Source organism: Mus caroli, unplaced genomic scaffold (genome assembly GCF_978045245.1).
Source record: "Mus caroli unplaced genomic scaffold, Mus_caroli_1 scaffold_4, whole genome shotgun sequence".
Taxonomy (NCBI): domain Eukaryota; kingdom Metazoa; phylum Chordata; class Mammalia; order Rodentia; family Muridae; genus Mus; species Mus caroli.
The window spans coordinates 71,884,582-71,900,649 of NW_028227259.1; the positions used below are offsets into that span (position 1 = coordinate 71,884,582).

The window sequence follows — 16,068 nt, forward strand, 5'->3', positions numbered from 1 at the left end:
ATTATATTTAAAAGTCTTTATAAACAATAAGTTAAGAATGAGAAGAGGTAAAATCGTTCTTGTACCCCAACCAAGCTGGTATTTAATGTCTAATAGCTTGTCTATAGTGATGAGGATCTGAACTCATTATCTTAAGTATAAGAGTGGCATTTATAAGATAAATAATGCTGAGGTTTCAAGTCCTAAGGAGGGATCCTAAAACAGTTCTTCACCCTGCATCAGAAGTTAGTAGTAATAACGACAAACTGCTAGACAGAATATGAGAACATCATGGGACCATCTAGGTGATCTGAAATATTCAAGTTCCAAGAAAGCAGTATTTAGTGATTTATTTATCTTTATTTTATGTGCATTGGTGTTTTGTCTCCATGTATATCCAGGTGATGTTGTCAGATCCCCTGGAATTGGAGTTCAGACAGCTGTGGGCTGCCATGTTGGCATGTTGGTGCTAGCAGAGCACCTCTGTAAGAGCAGCCAGTGCCCTTAACCACTGAGCCACCTCTGCAGCCTGAAAAGGAATATTTAAATTCTTACTGCCAACGTACAAAAATTTGGCGTGCTGTTCTTCAAGTTAATTTTCTAATAATCCATGTGGTTGACTATACTTCCTATAAAAAGTAAAAGCCTACTTACTGTCGGCAAAATAGACTTACATACTAGTAGCAAATGATGTTTGTTGAGTCAATTTCTGATGCAATAAGGGCTTCACATGGACTCTCCAATTCCATAAAGTTGGAAGTATGACAAAACCCATTATACAGATAAAGAAACTAAAGCAGGAACAAGTACATAGTTTGGCCCAGCACACACATTTGGGAAATAACAGTATTCAGGATTACAGAATCATTTACTACCCTCTTTCTGCTCTTCAGAAATTTAGGATAGACAGGGAACACTAAATCCCCTATGCTAACTAGTGTTTTATTACTTTGAAGGAGTATCAAAACACTAAGTTCACCAGCATCTTAAACTCAAAAGACATGTTAAAAATGCTTTACATGTGACATGAAATAAATGTATGTTATACACTTTCGTGGAAGAATTGTGCTAACGAGTAAATAAGTATAAAATGTCATTGCTCTTTTCTGTATCAAAACAAGAACAGAAATCAGGTCATCCAATAATTTGGAACTTATGACTATCATTGATAACCCTTTCCAATACAGACCTGTCAAAAATAAATAATATGTAGATAGATAGATAGATAGATAGATAGATATCATTCATTCTGGCATTGTCAAAACAGAACAATGGAAATAGGAAAAAAAGAAACTATAATGTATGGTTACTTTCAAATAGTGAAAATGATCTCAACTCAAAATAATCTGTGCAGATAGAACACAACAGTGCAAAACACACTATTTCAAATAAATGCTATACCCAGAAAAAAATGACAAATAAATGTGGTGGAACAGTGGATGTATCACAACTTCCAGAGTGCAAACTTTAACACTTAATTATGTAGTTTTCTCTCTAAATTAGGGTCATCCATTAAGAATTCTAATTTCAGGTTGTCATGAGACAATCTCAGAGCTCATCGGGAAGGTGAACACTCAAGAAGTGGTAGTTGTTATAATATGGAAATATGATTTGTATTTAATGTCATATGCAACAGACACTAAATTTTAGGTGATTTTCAAATCATCTTTTAAAATTAAATTAGCAATTTCTAATTTTAAGTTGCTATTTGAGTGGCATTGTTTTGCCTTAATTGACAGACTGTATTCTCTCTTTTGTAATGTTTCCTTTTCTTCTCCTTTATTAGGGGACAAAATAAGAACAACTGAAATTAAGAAACTAAGAAACATAACTCCATAAAATCATCACTTAAACTTAGCCAGATATGCTGGTAAATGCCTAGAGTCTCTGTACTCGGTGTAAGGAGACCAGCATGAACTACTGCTCAAGACTAAAGGAGTGGATGTAGAATCAACCTGAGTTCAAATCTCAACTAAACACAGTTTTAATATGTAGCGGTTGTAGGTATGTATTGCATGGGACTAAGCTTCCAAGGTGACCAAAGTAAAACTCAGGTAGGGATGGAAGCAGGGAAATTATTGAGCTAGCACTTTTGCTTGGCAAGATACAAGAAGTTTTAAAACAGTGTGTGTATGTGTGTGTGTGTGTGTGTGTCTCTGTGTGTGTGTGGTGTGATGTGATGTATGTGTGTGTCTGTGTTTATATGTGTGGTGATGGTGGTGGTGGTAGTGTGTGTGTCTGTGTGTCTGTGTTCCTGAAAAACCATCTCTATCAGTCTAGTCAGTGCTTGCTGATTTGACCCTGCAATTAAAAACAAAATCATTAAGAGCACTCATGTTTTATCTTCTGTAATAAAACCAAAACCAAAACCAACCCACAAAAGAACACTAACCATGTGGAATTAAACACTCACTTCACATCATATTCTACAATGGTTAGAAACATATCCTTGATGAATTGACTTAGAGCCTTAATGCATCCAAATCCTGATAAGGATCTCAACGATTAGGAGGACCTTAGTTAATTTTAAATATTTTAATTGCTTAATGTAGATGCAAGAGATGCTACTTTTACACAAGAAAATATTAACATCCTTTTTGTGCTTTCCCAAATACTGGTCTTTTAAACTGTGTAACAGAGTGTTTGAGATAAACAAAACAGGGAGCCAGGCCTGTAGCAGCAGTACTGGGTGATAGCCTTCAGAAGAAGAGGCAGGAGGATTGAGAATTGAAGGCCAGTGTGGCCCGCGTGGGAAGACTGTCATAAATGATAAATCAGTAAATGGGGTTGGATCTTTATGTATTCTTCAGTGGATATGCATTTGCTCCCCTGCAGCAGAGCTCTCCATAGGAACTCCAACACTGTCTCAAAATGTCACCTAACTTTCAGAAGCAAAGTGTTGCCACTCACTCTGCCTCCAAGGTTACCAAAAACATCCTCGCGCTGAATTGTGTGCCAATCAACCCTGCACCTGCAGAAGGAGAGGCCTCTTTCCCCGGTTCTCTGCTCAAGTGTAGAAAATTAATCATTTTTGCTTTGCAATTGAGAGCTACTTAGTAAGGCAAACACAATGAGAGCCAGGTTACTTCCATTAGAGGCTTTTAGTGCTGTCCCCACCCTGCTGAACACACACACAACACACACACACACACACACACACACACACACACACGGCTTTTAAAGCTTCTTGTATCTTGCCAAATGAAAGTGCAAACCAAATAATTTCCCTGCCTCCATCCCCATGGGAGTTTTACTTTGCTCACCTTGGAATCTTAGCCCCATTCAATATAGACCTACATTCCCCTGCATATTAAAACTGTTTAGTTGAGGTTTTGAGCTCAATTGATTCAACACTCTACCCCTTTAGGTAAACACACACACACACACACACACACACACATACACACATGGCACGCAAACGTCTGTCCCCTTCTGGACTCTCCAATCCTGAGAGCCGCACTCTGAAGCCAAAACTCATTTCTCCTCTCTGACTTCTGTCCATAATATTGGGTACTTACTTAGAGGGTGGTTGACAGAGGAAAACCTGTATGTTACTAATTAATGGAGGTCATTTTACAGCAGCAGCCCTCATGTGCCAGCTCTCAGGAGGGGCTATTCTAGAAGCACAGTCACCATTTCATGAGTTGTGTCCTTCCAAAACCACATGCAACTGGAGCTCTTGCGCGTAGAACCGCACAGGAGCTAATCTTGGCATTTTTCTTGGCGCTGTCCCCATTCCACTTAGCCCTTTAAAGAAATGATCAAAGAAACTGACCCCCTAAACTCACATCAAACAAGAGAAGGAGGGCCTATAGGCACACACACAAACACACACACAGACACACACACACACTCATACATACACACACAGAGATACACACACACACACTACTGTCATCTCTCTTCTTAATCCTATGCAGTGAAGAGTTTCTAGAGCTTCCTGGGGCTAGGCGGGGCAAGAGCTCAGAAATCAATAAGTTCAGGAAGAGAGCCTGAATTCAGGGATGGGGGAGGAAGGAATGAGTGCTCTGCACTGCTCAAGGGATGCTGGCGGGGAGAACTGCTAGTACAGATTATCAGGCTTGCCGCCAGGGTACTCTGGCAGGGGACATCCCTTCTGGGCCACAGCGGGGACTTCTCCCGCCTCCAGTCAACAATGTCAGAGAAAGGGTGTGAGATGCATACATAGGTAGCTAGGTTGCTAACTTACGGAAGAAGATGTATTCAGTGTAACTGCTCCAGATCTTGTCGTCTCTGTACTGGTTGACAAAGGCGGCGGTGCCAGAGGAGTTGCACGCCACCATGTGGAAGCCGGCCTCAGACAGTCGATCGAACGCCTGCTCCAAGTAGGTGAACTTGAGGTAGAAGCGGGATGTGTACTTCTCAGGCTGACGGTCAGGGTCGCGACTCTCATTAAGAGTGTCCCCAAAGACCTCCTTGGCCAAGGCTATGCGCCCGCACACCATGATGCGCGCCACACGCCTGAACTTGGCATCTGCCTGGTTATCTCGCACCGTGGTGTAGGAGCCACGGTAGCCCAGGGTGAGGAACCCAGAGCGCTTGTCCGGAGCGCTGCCACCACCAACTACACCACTGACACCATGTGCCCCAGAGCCGGAGGGCGCGCCGGCCGCCGCCCCACGCAGTAGCAGTGCGTCGCTGCTGCCCTGGGAAACGTTGTCCTCCAGGTCGCTCTGGCAGCCCTCGTCGTTGAGCGAGTTCTGCTTGGTGACCTTGGGCGACAGCAGCTTGACCAGGTCGGTGAGCTGAAAGAACTCTGCCTCGCGCAGGAGCCTCTCCTTCTCGGGAAAGTGCTCGGGCAGTGCCAGCTGCTTGTCGCGCAGGTAATCCAGCACGTACCTAAAGAGGAAGCCGTCGCGGTCGATGAAGAAGCGCGCGCGGCTGTCCCTGGGCAAGTCGCCCCGGCGCCTAGCGCCGCCCCGGGGACTAGAGGGCGAGAACATGCTGGCCAGAGTGCTGTCCGGGACGCTGAGTAACGTCGAATGCTTGGTCACATAAACCTGGCCGCCAACATTCAGCTCCACTACCTCGGGGAAGGGCGACGGGGCGCAGGGCCCCGGGGCGGCGGCCAGCGGAGCGCCGGGAGAGCTGGACGCGGACACCATCTCGCTGATCGGGAGGATGGTGCTGCCGCTGCTGCCCGTGTCCTTCAGAGCCATGGTCCCCGCCACCGGCCAGGTGACCCAGGAGAGCCGCACGGAGTGCTTCCCAGAGCCTCGAGGTCCCGGGTCCTCGGCGTGCACCCGGTCGCCCTGCACTCTCTGGCTGGCCGGCGCGGTCCTCAGAGCACCCGGCGCTGCTCAGGGCTCCCGGCAGCAGCGGCGTCGGAGGCGCCCAAGCTCCATCGGGGAGAGACTCTCAGGAATGGACCTCCGCGAGCGAGCCCGGCTGCTCCTTTGGGGTGACCGACTGCAAGTGTGCGAGAGACTTGGAGAGGAGGTTCGGGGGCTGCGCGCGGCTCTCCGAGGGGAGGGCAGGAGGCGGGGCCCGAGCGAAGAAAACGCACCCCAGGCTGCAGGCGAGCCAGCGCGCCTCAGCCGGGAGCGCCGGCGCCGGCGCTAACTACTAGCAGCCCAGGAGGTGGCACTGACGTCAAGCTCCGAACTGGGACTGGAGCCACAGCTGTCATTTAAAGGGATAGGCTCTGGGGCTGGCCTGGCGACTCCAGAGGTAGGGAACTGGGATGAGGGCAGGGGCAAAAGGAGAGAGACACGATGGGACAAAGCTGAAGAGGACAACACAAAGAATCCAGAGAAAGTGGACTACAACTCTCTTCATTGCAACAGAATCTCATTTATTTTCTCTCCGCAGCCCGCCCCCAATTCTTTCTTATCTTCCTCCTTATCAAAACTAGCTTTACTCTCTTCAAAGAGAGGGCCTATAACCTGGATTCCCAGCTATTGTGTTACAGATACTGGCATTTGGGCTGTGTTTGTTAAAGGGCTGGGGGCTGTGAGCTAGGTGGAGTTGAATCCCAACTATTGTATCTTTAAAGTATGTGTGTGTGTGAGTGTGTGTGTGTGTGTGTGTGTGTGTGTGCGTGTACAGAGAGAGAGAGAGAGAGCCAGATCCCCCTTTACCTATCCCTTGGCATCAAATGACGTGATTGTATCTGATATTCTACATCCTGTTAGGATTTAAAACTCATAAGTTTTATTCCATTTCACAAAAGCAATAAAGGACTATGAGTAACAAAGCAACTCTCTGCAACCAAGGTCACAAAAGTTGATGCACAGAAGTGGAGGAAGAGACAGAAAGGGGACAATTTTATTTTATTTTTTCTAATCTTGATTCTCCTGATCTTCTGTTTATTTCTCTATTTCCCTTGCAGTCTCTCAGAGCAAGAGGATGACTTATGCTTTGCTGTTTCCCTAACCCTAGTGCTCTGCTCACAAATGCAAATCAGCGCTATTTGTGATGGAAAAAGAAGACTGAGATTCAGAGGAGAAAGTCCTTTCCATTGCTAGATAATCTAACAGGCTGGCCAGCACTGGGCGTAACTTAATGACCAGAAATGGAAATCATTGTCTTACAAAATGCTAAACTGAATATGGAGTTTTGAGACACAAAGGAGTTTGCTCCAAAAGTATTTATAAATAAAAATTACATACAAACTTTACTATTATAATCCCCACCCCAAATGCTTCACTATGGTTCCTCCCACTCAAAATCACCCAAATAATAATGGATTTGAGATTCGGATGTAACCTTAAATGTTCATAAATGATGAATATCCTATTATTTGGGCATTACAAGCTATATTTAATTCATTGATTCTTATAAGCCACATCCACAGAGAATGCTACATCAAATTTTGAAAGTTAGATTACCTGAGGCAGACTGAGCTTAAGGGACCAATGAAAGGACACAATACTTTTGTCAAATGATTAAGACTTTAAAGAAGGCTTGCAATAGGCATGTTCACTGACTCCTCTTAGTCAAACATATTACCTCATCCTCAAATTATGTTGATAAATGAAATTGAGAAGTAAAGTTGATTTAAGTCCTTTTTTTTTTTTTTCTTAAAAGCTTAAATAGAACTTTGGAAACAATCTGAAAAGGTACATTGTCTTCTATCGCACTTGAAGAATAAGAAAATATTTGTCCTTTAAAATAATGGTTTCTGGAAAATGAATTAAGGAAACGTTTATAACTTTCATAGATGAATAAGTAATAAAGCCTCAAACTGCTACTAATGAGGCCCATTTATCATGAAGTAAATGTCCCCAATGATGAGGATGGTGCAGACTCTTGCATTCTAATGAAATGGATACACATACAAATATGAATATGGACACAGAAACAAGAGATTACCGATGCTATCAGCTTAAAATGTGTTTTCATTGGTGTTACATAAAACAAACTTATGAGATGGTCAGAATTTTATACTCTAAGTAAAATCACTTTAGTAATTCATAGTAAATCTCATTGCGAGTGGTATTGCTTTTGAAAATTATCTCTTCAACATTGATTGAGTGTTTCTCCTTAATCTCTTCCTTCTGTGTACCTTCTTTCTCATCTATGCTCTCCAACCAAACTCCTGACTGAACAAATAAAAAATTGGAATGTCTCTACTCAATGTGCTCTCTGCTGTCAACTCCTTTCTTCTTCCATCTACTCCCTTCCCCCTGCTTAAGTTTTCCTCCCAGTTTAAATATTACTTACTCTAGAATATCCATATCCCTTCCATGATCTGACCAAGGTGTTCCCACCAGACCCTGTGCTTATGTATGGACAAGCACTGGATTTCTGTCTTCTCTCTCTGCCAGGCTGCAAGTGTGGCAGGCAGCCAGATGCACTATTTGATCCTCAGGGTGGTGCCTAGCACCAGGGAAGCAGCCACTTTCTATTTGAAATATACACTGCTTGTAAATGGAAGAACATTTCATCGCCTGCATGATGGGCCATCAGGATAAGTGCAGAAACTGCAGAAATAAGTAAGATGTGGTCCTCAGTAATTAGAATCAAGACAAAGAAAAAAAAATTTCTTGTCAAAATAAACTCAACAAAAAAAGGAAAAGCAGAGTCCAGATTGTAATGAACCATTTGGTGCACTAAATAGTGAACAGTTACCACATTTCCTTCTAAACTACCAGCACTATTAATGTTCCCCAGACCAATCAAAGAAAAAAGGGAAAAAAAGGTGGGTCCTTTAAGATCTGCTGCTGTACAAAGGCAGGGCATCAGATTTCTCTGACAGGGAAGTAAGTGATACACTTCCCTGCCAGAGAAAGCTTCCAGCACCTTTTAAACCAACTGAGTCAAGCCAGTGTGTGTGTGTCCAATTGCACAGCAAATAGCTATATAGGATATATTGTTCCACAGCACAATACAGAAGTGATTGGTGATCTAGAATTGCAAAGGAACTGCTGTGTTTAAGCAGGCAGAAACCAAGTTAAAAGCAGGAACTGTGTCTTCCTTGATGCAGACAAAGAATATAAACAGGTAACTAGGAGGTTTAGATAGAACTAGGTTAAAATCTAACCAGCTTTGTAATTTCTGCAAGTTATTTAATTTCTGAAATAGTTCCTTTTAAATACAGGAAGCGTAAGAAGATCACAGGCTTATCACTGCAGCAAGGGAGCCACCCAGGGTTACAAGAGTTACTCACAATTGTTACATCTATTACTAAGGGCTGGAAACAGCTAAATACTAACATAGATGGACCTAAGCTGGAGCACTGGATACTGATGTAGCTCAATGATAGAATTATTGCCTACTATGCACAAGGCCCTCGGTCACAACCCCATCACCACATCACCACACTTTATAAATATACCCATTAATAACATACTATATATACTAATGAAGGAAGGTGTGTGTGTGTTTGTGTGTGTGTGCCAACACAGCATGATGGAATGTGGTCCTATCATCAAGAAGACCTTCTATAGTACCATATCCTTCCCTATCAATATCCAGTGTGTATACCATTTCACTCACTGGATTTTTCCATAGGCCTCTTTTATTTCTTTTTTTTGTTATTATTTTGTTTTGTTTTGCTGGTTTTTGTTTGCTCAGTCCTTTGGCTGAATTTTGACTATGTCTTATACTTACATGTAAAGTACATATTGAACTGTAAGTTTCTACTGACCACATTCAAAAGTAAGTAAGAGCCATATGGTCACTCGTGCTCATATTCTTTATTCCCAGAACTCAGGAGGCACAGAAGTAAAAGTATCCATAGGACATCTGGTCTACAGGGAATATTTCAGGCAAGCTGGGTGTTGTTATTGTTGTTATTTTTAAAACTCTGCCTTAAACAAATAGTCGGGAAGGGGACATAAAAATAATAAAATCATTAAATGATCTGTGTTCCTCTTATAAACCTTTATAATAGTGGCAACTGAATAACAACCATTATTCTTGGGTGAGAAAGAAAGCCAGGGCAGGAACTATGTTGTGATGCAGCCTCCTGCAGTGTAAGAAGTAAAGGATTTTTCTGCCATAGCAAAAGAAGAGGACTCACCTCTCCAGCAGTGGAGCTGAGAATGAGAAGGGAAAGAAACCACACACTCAGCGATTTCTACTGCATCTTGAGAATTCTGGGAGCCAAGCAAAAATCAAGTGTATTCCCAAATCCTAGATATCAGTTTTGAGACTATCAATAATTCCACCAGAAAATAACCCTTTTAAAATGAGATACAAAGTAAATTCAGGCTACTTATGCCCAAGGCACATTTTATATAATATATTATTTCTAATTAAACATATTAATAAGGTAATATCTATAGTCAATTTACAAAAGAAATTCTATAGATCCAAAGTTAGGGTGAACGTAAATACCTATCAAAATTATGGAAGTTTGTATAGATTATGATTTGATGTAGCTAAACCTTTAATATATTCCATGGCATCTAAAAAGTGATCTTCTGGTATTTGAAATAACATCATTTGCAAGCTATTTTCAAATCAGCATATTTAATGTACATATTCTGGTTGTGGAAATGGGATGTCATCAATCTTGGACATTTTTGAGTGATTGAGAAGATGCTTAGCAAAACGGTCTAGAATTTCATCTTCCTTAACTCTACGCATCCTTTTAAAATGGCTCAGGTTTCCCAAAGCCCATGGGAGAAAAATCAACATATTGCCCGCACTCTAAGAACATTGTGGGTATCAATTTTAGCTACATAGGACAAAAGAGATGATTTTTATCCCTGAATAGACTCTAAGCTCCTTCAAATAACTTCAACCAGAGCATAAATGCTAGTGAGGTTGTTTGCATGTAAATTTAACAAACCCTGTGATATAATTTAAAAACAGTCCCTCATTGGAAGAAGGCTCTCTGATATAAAGTAAATTTAAAATACTACTTATAAGAACCAGTAAGAATCCCCCTGAGGGATAACTACAAACTACAAACATTAACTTTTTATTTTGAATAAAGATTTTTGACTACTGAATTTCATTTTGTCGTTAAATCCCTATTTGAGGCAGGAGTTTATCATTTCTGGCACTTTTTAACTTCTACCCATTAAATTTGTCTAGAGAACCATTCAGATAATGACTGTATAACAACACATGCTTCTTGAATGAAACCACTATGGAAATATTATTTACTGGAAATTCATTCTTCCTTGTGATGCCTGTCTACAATGGGAGCAAAAGATGAATGATGTTAAGAAAATAGTCCATCTAATGTTTTCATTTAGCAAAAGGTTTGGAAAATGTCCTAACCTAAAATAAAACAATTAATATTAAGGTCTCTAGGTAATCACCTATGAACATTTTAAAATACAATATAGATGAAATGCTGCTAAACAAATTTAGACAGTAGTTATTTAGAAACAAAGTCAAATTCCTTCTTTTATATGTGGGACATTTTTCTTACTGAACATGAGGAGCTGGAGGGATGAATCAAGGAAGGAACTAAATGTTCTTACTACTTAGAGAGAACCTTCCAGTCTGGTTCCCAGCACATTTCTTGGATGCTCCATCTGTAACTCCATCTTTCAAGGTTCCAACATCACCTCCCTAGCTGCTTTTGCAGACACCTGTATCTATGTGTACACACCTACACACAGATGCATACAACTACACACTATTCACAAATAAATCTTTAAAATAAAATAACTGGACATACGCAATTGATTGGCACACCTGATAGAGTTCAATTGTTCATGTCACCTACATGTTATATGAGCATCTACTGTCTATGATAGCTACTTTTTGCATTATTTTATATAGCTCAGTCTAAGAATTTTTAGCAACAGCATAATGCGTGTACTACAATATCAACAAATGCCCTAATATTTAAAACTCTATGATTTACAAGTTGCTTTTCAAATAAGCATGTCTGTGTGTACTAAATATTTATAAACGTATGCTAAAGGAAGTTATATCTATCAATTTTACTCTCAATTTCTATGAGAACTTATGTTTATATATCCAAATAAATATTTGTTCATTATTGGCCAGTAATATTTTGAGTTATCATTCATTTGTGTCTGTTTCTGTCTGTAGCTAGATGGCAATCTCTCTGAACACAGTTGTTATTATCCAGTTGTTTTAACTTAATTCAGAACTCTGCATATAAAAAGTGGGAACAATTTGTCTACAGTGTGAACAAATTAGTGATTTTCTCCCTGGTTTTCTTTATCTTTTCTTCTTTTTTTTTCTTCATTTTTATTGATTATTTTATTTATTTACATTTTAAATGTTATCCCCCTTCCCAGTTTCCCCTCCACAACCCCCTGTCTCCTCCCCCTCTCCCTGCCTCTATGAGGGTGCTTCCCCACCCACCTACCCACTCCTGCCTCAGCGTCCTAACATTACCCTACCCTAGGTCATCAAGCTTCCCAGTGATGCTCCACCTCCTGGTTTTAGAAGCACTATTAAATTCTACTTTGCATTGCTGCATAGAGAAATACTTATTATTTGTGTATCTCTAATGTCTACATTTAAAAGTATACCAGTCAGTTCAAACCTAAAAAAAAATTAGAAGTAGTGCTGGAGATGAGAGTCAATAACTCCAAGCATATGTTGTTCTTGCAGTAGACTGGAGTGGATTCCTAGCATCCAAGTCAGGCTCCTTACAACAACCTTTAGCTCTCATTCTGGGAGAGCAAGCACCTCTGGCTTTCAAGGACACCTGCATACAAGTACACACACCCAAGTGTGTTAGAGACACTCACATGATTGAAAATAAAATAAAATCTCAAAAAATATTTAATCTGAGAGAGCATTCCAATGTGAGGTGATAGATATCCATTTAGTATACTCTGCTCTGTGTTCAATAAGCACCTGTTTCAAAAATCCAGCTTTTAAATGAAATGTGTGGTATAATATTTCTTGTTAGTAAATGTCAGAGCATACAGCAATTTTCTCCACCAAAGCAGAATCAAAACTGTGTCTGAGCAAGAAAGAAACTTAATACACCAGCCCTAACAAAGACACAATTTTATTAAGCATTTTAACTACAGGAACTCTAGCTAGCCAAATAGTTACATCCTAGTGTCTCTGGGAAATTGTATTTGGATAATACCAGCCTCACAAGCCAAACCCACTCATTAAACAGCAACCATTTTCCCTCCACCTTTGTGCATCTGGGTTTACCTTGATGGTTATGGCTTAAGATTTCTCACAAGGTTGACAATAGGCAGTGGCTGAAGACTGTGAGACCCCAGCCCACACCATCATCATCTTTTCCTTCATGGTGAGGCAGGGCTCCAAATTTACCAGGTTAGAACAGAGGTCCAAGTAGAAATGGCACTGTTTTGTAACCTTGAGTAAGAAATCACAAGGTATAATTTTCCATCATATTTTACTAATCAATGTCACACATAACCCTCCCAGATGTAAAAGGAGGAAACAGAGTCTACTACTTGGAGGGAGGAAAAGAACCTTCTGGAAGTGCTTGAAGATAAGTATATCATTGTAACCATTTGGAGACATACAATCTGCCATAAAAGCTCTCATAATCACCCTCTTTCCATTTAAAGGCTGTATTTAATTTTACCTTTTAGAGTTAAAATATAATTACATTATTTCTCCCTATCTCTTTCTTCCCTCTAATCTCTTCCCTTGCCTCTCACTTCCACCAATCATGGCATATGTATAGGTATAGGTATAGGAATAGGTATAGGTATAGGTATAGGTGTAGGTGTAGGTTATAGGTGTAGATGTAGGTGTAGGTATATGATGTATGTGTTTATGGTATATGTGTATATATCCCATATGCAAGCATATAATGGATATGTTTAGTAATATATTAATGTATAATATATAGTGAACTTATGGTTGAACCTTCCCTGGGTGACAGAAATCACCCAGAAGATGTCACACTCCTCTAGCTCTTCCAGTTTTACCATCATCCCCTCTTCCATAATGTTCCTTGACTCTGAAGTTCAGGACTTGTGTTGTAGAAGTATCCATTGGGACTAACGATCCTACTGTATGTTGTCATTACTTTGAGTTGTTGAGGATTCCTTTAATGGTCTCATCTGTTGCAACACGAAGCTTCTTTAGTGAGGGTGAGAATTGCATTTATTTGTTGATAGAATGACAAATACTTAGAACTCAGTTAGGAGTTATGTAAATTTATAAAGAAGTAGTATAAGATATTCCTCTAAGATCCATGACCTCATTGTCCCTTATAGTTTGGGGTAAGTAGCTGGGTAGCAACAGGTATGATTTCTCTTCTCTTGATCATGTCTTTAATCAAATGAGGAAACTGCTGTTTGCCATTGAGGGGTGGGCAAAGTATTGTACTTTCAGGGATACTTTGCGGTTCATTATTCTTGTTAATAGGACTATTGTTTAGGACTGTGTAGTTGCTTCCCTCCCTCGGCAGCTTGTATTGTACCACCCCAAGCTATGAAATCTTGCTAACCTCCTGGGAGGAAGCTTTCAGATTAGATCTAGCTCTGACCCCCTATCCTGTACTCAAAATGCAGGGTGTCTTCAGCAAAAGAGGCTTATCTTCAGCCTCTGGAATGCAACCAAGTGAAACAGCAATGGCCTATATTACTTTGGTAATCTCTTGAACTCCCCCAACAAACAACTCAGAAGGTCTGTCTCATGCCTGTTACTGCGTGTTTTGTTAGGTAGTCTACAACTCAGCTTGAGTAGTACAAATTCAGTGAAATCACACATACATACATACATACATACATACATACATACGCACACACAGACAGATGAGAGAGAAAGAGAGAGAGAGAGAGAGAGAGAGCAGTTGTAAGGCTGTCTGAACTCTTTGAAGACATGAAAGGACACCCAGGTGTTTCCTTCATTTTTAATAAGTGTATCCGCTTTTTCCCCATGATCATTTATTCTGCTCTAATAAATTGCTTCAGCCAATTTGCATTTGCTCTACTTAATCCAGACCTCCCCTCTGCTGCGTTCTCTCAGCTTCTCTTACAACATCTGCAGGCTTTAATTCACCCTCACTGAATCATCTCTTTTATCCTTTAGATGCTGACCCAGTAAACACAGATACATCTGTGAACACTTAAATATGCTTGGTATCCCAATTCCCACAATCTTCTCTACTCTGATCACTACACAATGGATGCACTTCCACTATCTTGCAAAGTTTGTTTTGCTCCCTGAAGCAATACTGACTTTATCAAGCAGAACTCAAGCTGACTGCTTGTCTGTGTGTGCCCATGACATCCCATCATGCTCCTATTATATTTATGCAAAGTTTAGGAGTATAATGTAGTCAATATGACACCATATGTGACTATCCATAAAAATAGATAGTTTCAATTTCTGTAGGATAGAATACAGTATATAAGTTGAGACTAAAAAGAAAAACAAATGTAAACTGTACATATCATAAAATCCTAAATTATTAAACTTGGCCTGGTTTGGCATATGAGCTGAAACATTTGAGCTTCCAAGAGGAAATTGTGGATTATAAGTTAGAAAATTTAAACTATCCACAATGAGATGAAAATTTGCCTACAGTTCAAGTTTATCTTCAGCAACATAATGAATTTAAAGTCATTCAGGTCTATGCGTAGATACACATATGAAAGCTTGACAAAAGGTAATACCTTCAATAGTCTGTCATATATCTGAAGTAGTATATCATATTTCTGAAGTAGTATATCATATACATATAAGTAGTATATCATATACATATACATATAATCAGATTAAGAATAGAAAAGTCATCATTACAAGTAAATGCTAAGGACAATAAACGAAAATATAGCTTAAAAAAACAATTCTAAGCATAATTTTTATAACATTATCCATTTTTTTCAAAAGAGATAATGGAGATTCATGGCTGTTCACTGAACATCTGAAGAGCACGGGGCTGATACCTAATAAAGTTTCGGTAGGATTTGTGCTGTGTTGATGATTGGAAAGTATAAGGGGAGCTGCAGATGGCAGTGAGCTCATGAAGAAAGACACTGACGAGTCATTCACAAAAGTTTGTTTTGAGCCGGGGCGTGGTGGCGCACGCCTTTAATCCCAGCACTTGGGAGGCAGAGGCAGGTGGATTTCTGAGTTCGAGGCCAGCCTGGTCTACAAAGTGAGTTCCAGGACAGCCAGGGCTATACAGAGAAACCCTGTCTCGAAAAAAAAAAAAAAAAAAAAAAAGTTTGTTTTGACAGGAAAAAAATGGGGACTATAATGCAGGGTTATAGAAGGGAAATGGAGGGCGAGGGCAGCAGGCTTCTGCCTTGTGAGGCAGAAGCATGGGGACAAAGGGAGCTTGTGGACACTCAGAGGGACAGAGAAGGGAGCAAAGGACCTGATGAAGGAATTAGGTTTGACAGTGAGGCAGGACTGTGTTTCCTCGGACAGATTAGAAATACTAATATCAGCTTCCTTCCCTAGGAAATGGATCCCTCCACCTCTTCAAGTGCTTGGATTCAAATAGCTAGGATTCTTTTTATAGATTGCTAGAATGAACTCCTTCATGTCAAATAATTTTGTTACCTTTTGGTGCTATCAGAGCAGATGAGGAAGATGAGACCATGATGCCACTTCTTTCTTTATAATTTCACCTGTTGCCCCTAAAATGAATTAGAAATGGGACTCCAGAAATGTGCATCCTAAACTGGCAATCAGGGTAACTACATCTCACTGTTAGCCAAGGCAATAACTAAG

The 16,068-nt window shown here is 40.4% G+C and overlaps 1 protein-coding gene across 1 annotated transcript in view; it reads right to left on the bottom strand.

The window, feature by feature from the left end:
• The window catches only part of Kctd8 (potassium channel tetramerization domain containing 8), a 231,622-nt gene extending 225,567 nt beyond the window's left edge, over nt 1–6,055 (bottom strand). The window contains exon 1 of the mRNA XM_021163334.3: nt 4,190–6,055. Within this exon, the coding sequence (XP_021018993.1) occupies nt 4,190–5,159 (970 nt within the window). The 5' untranslated portion in view covers nt 5,160–6,055. The remainder of the gene's footprint in view (nt 1–4,189) is intronic.
• Nucleotides 6,056–16,068: the final 10,013 nt, after the last annotated feature.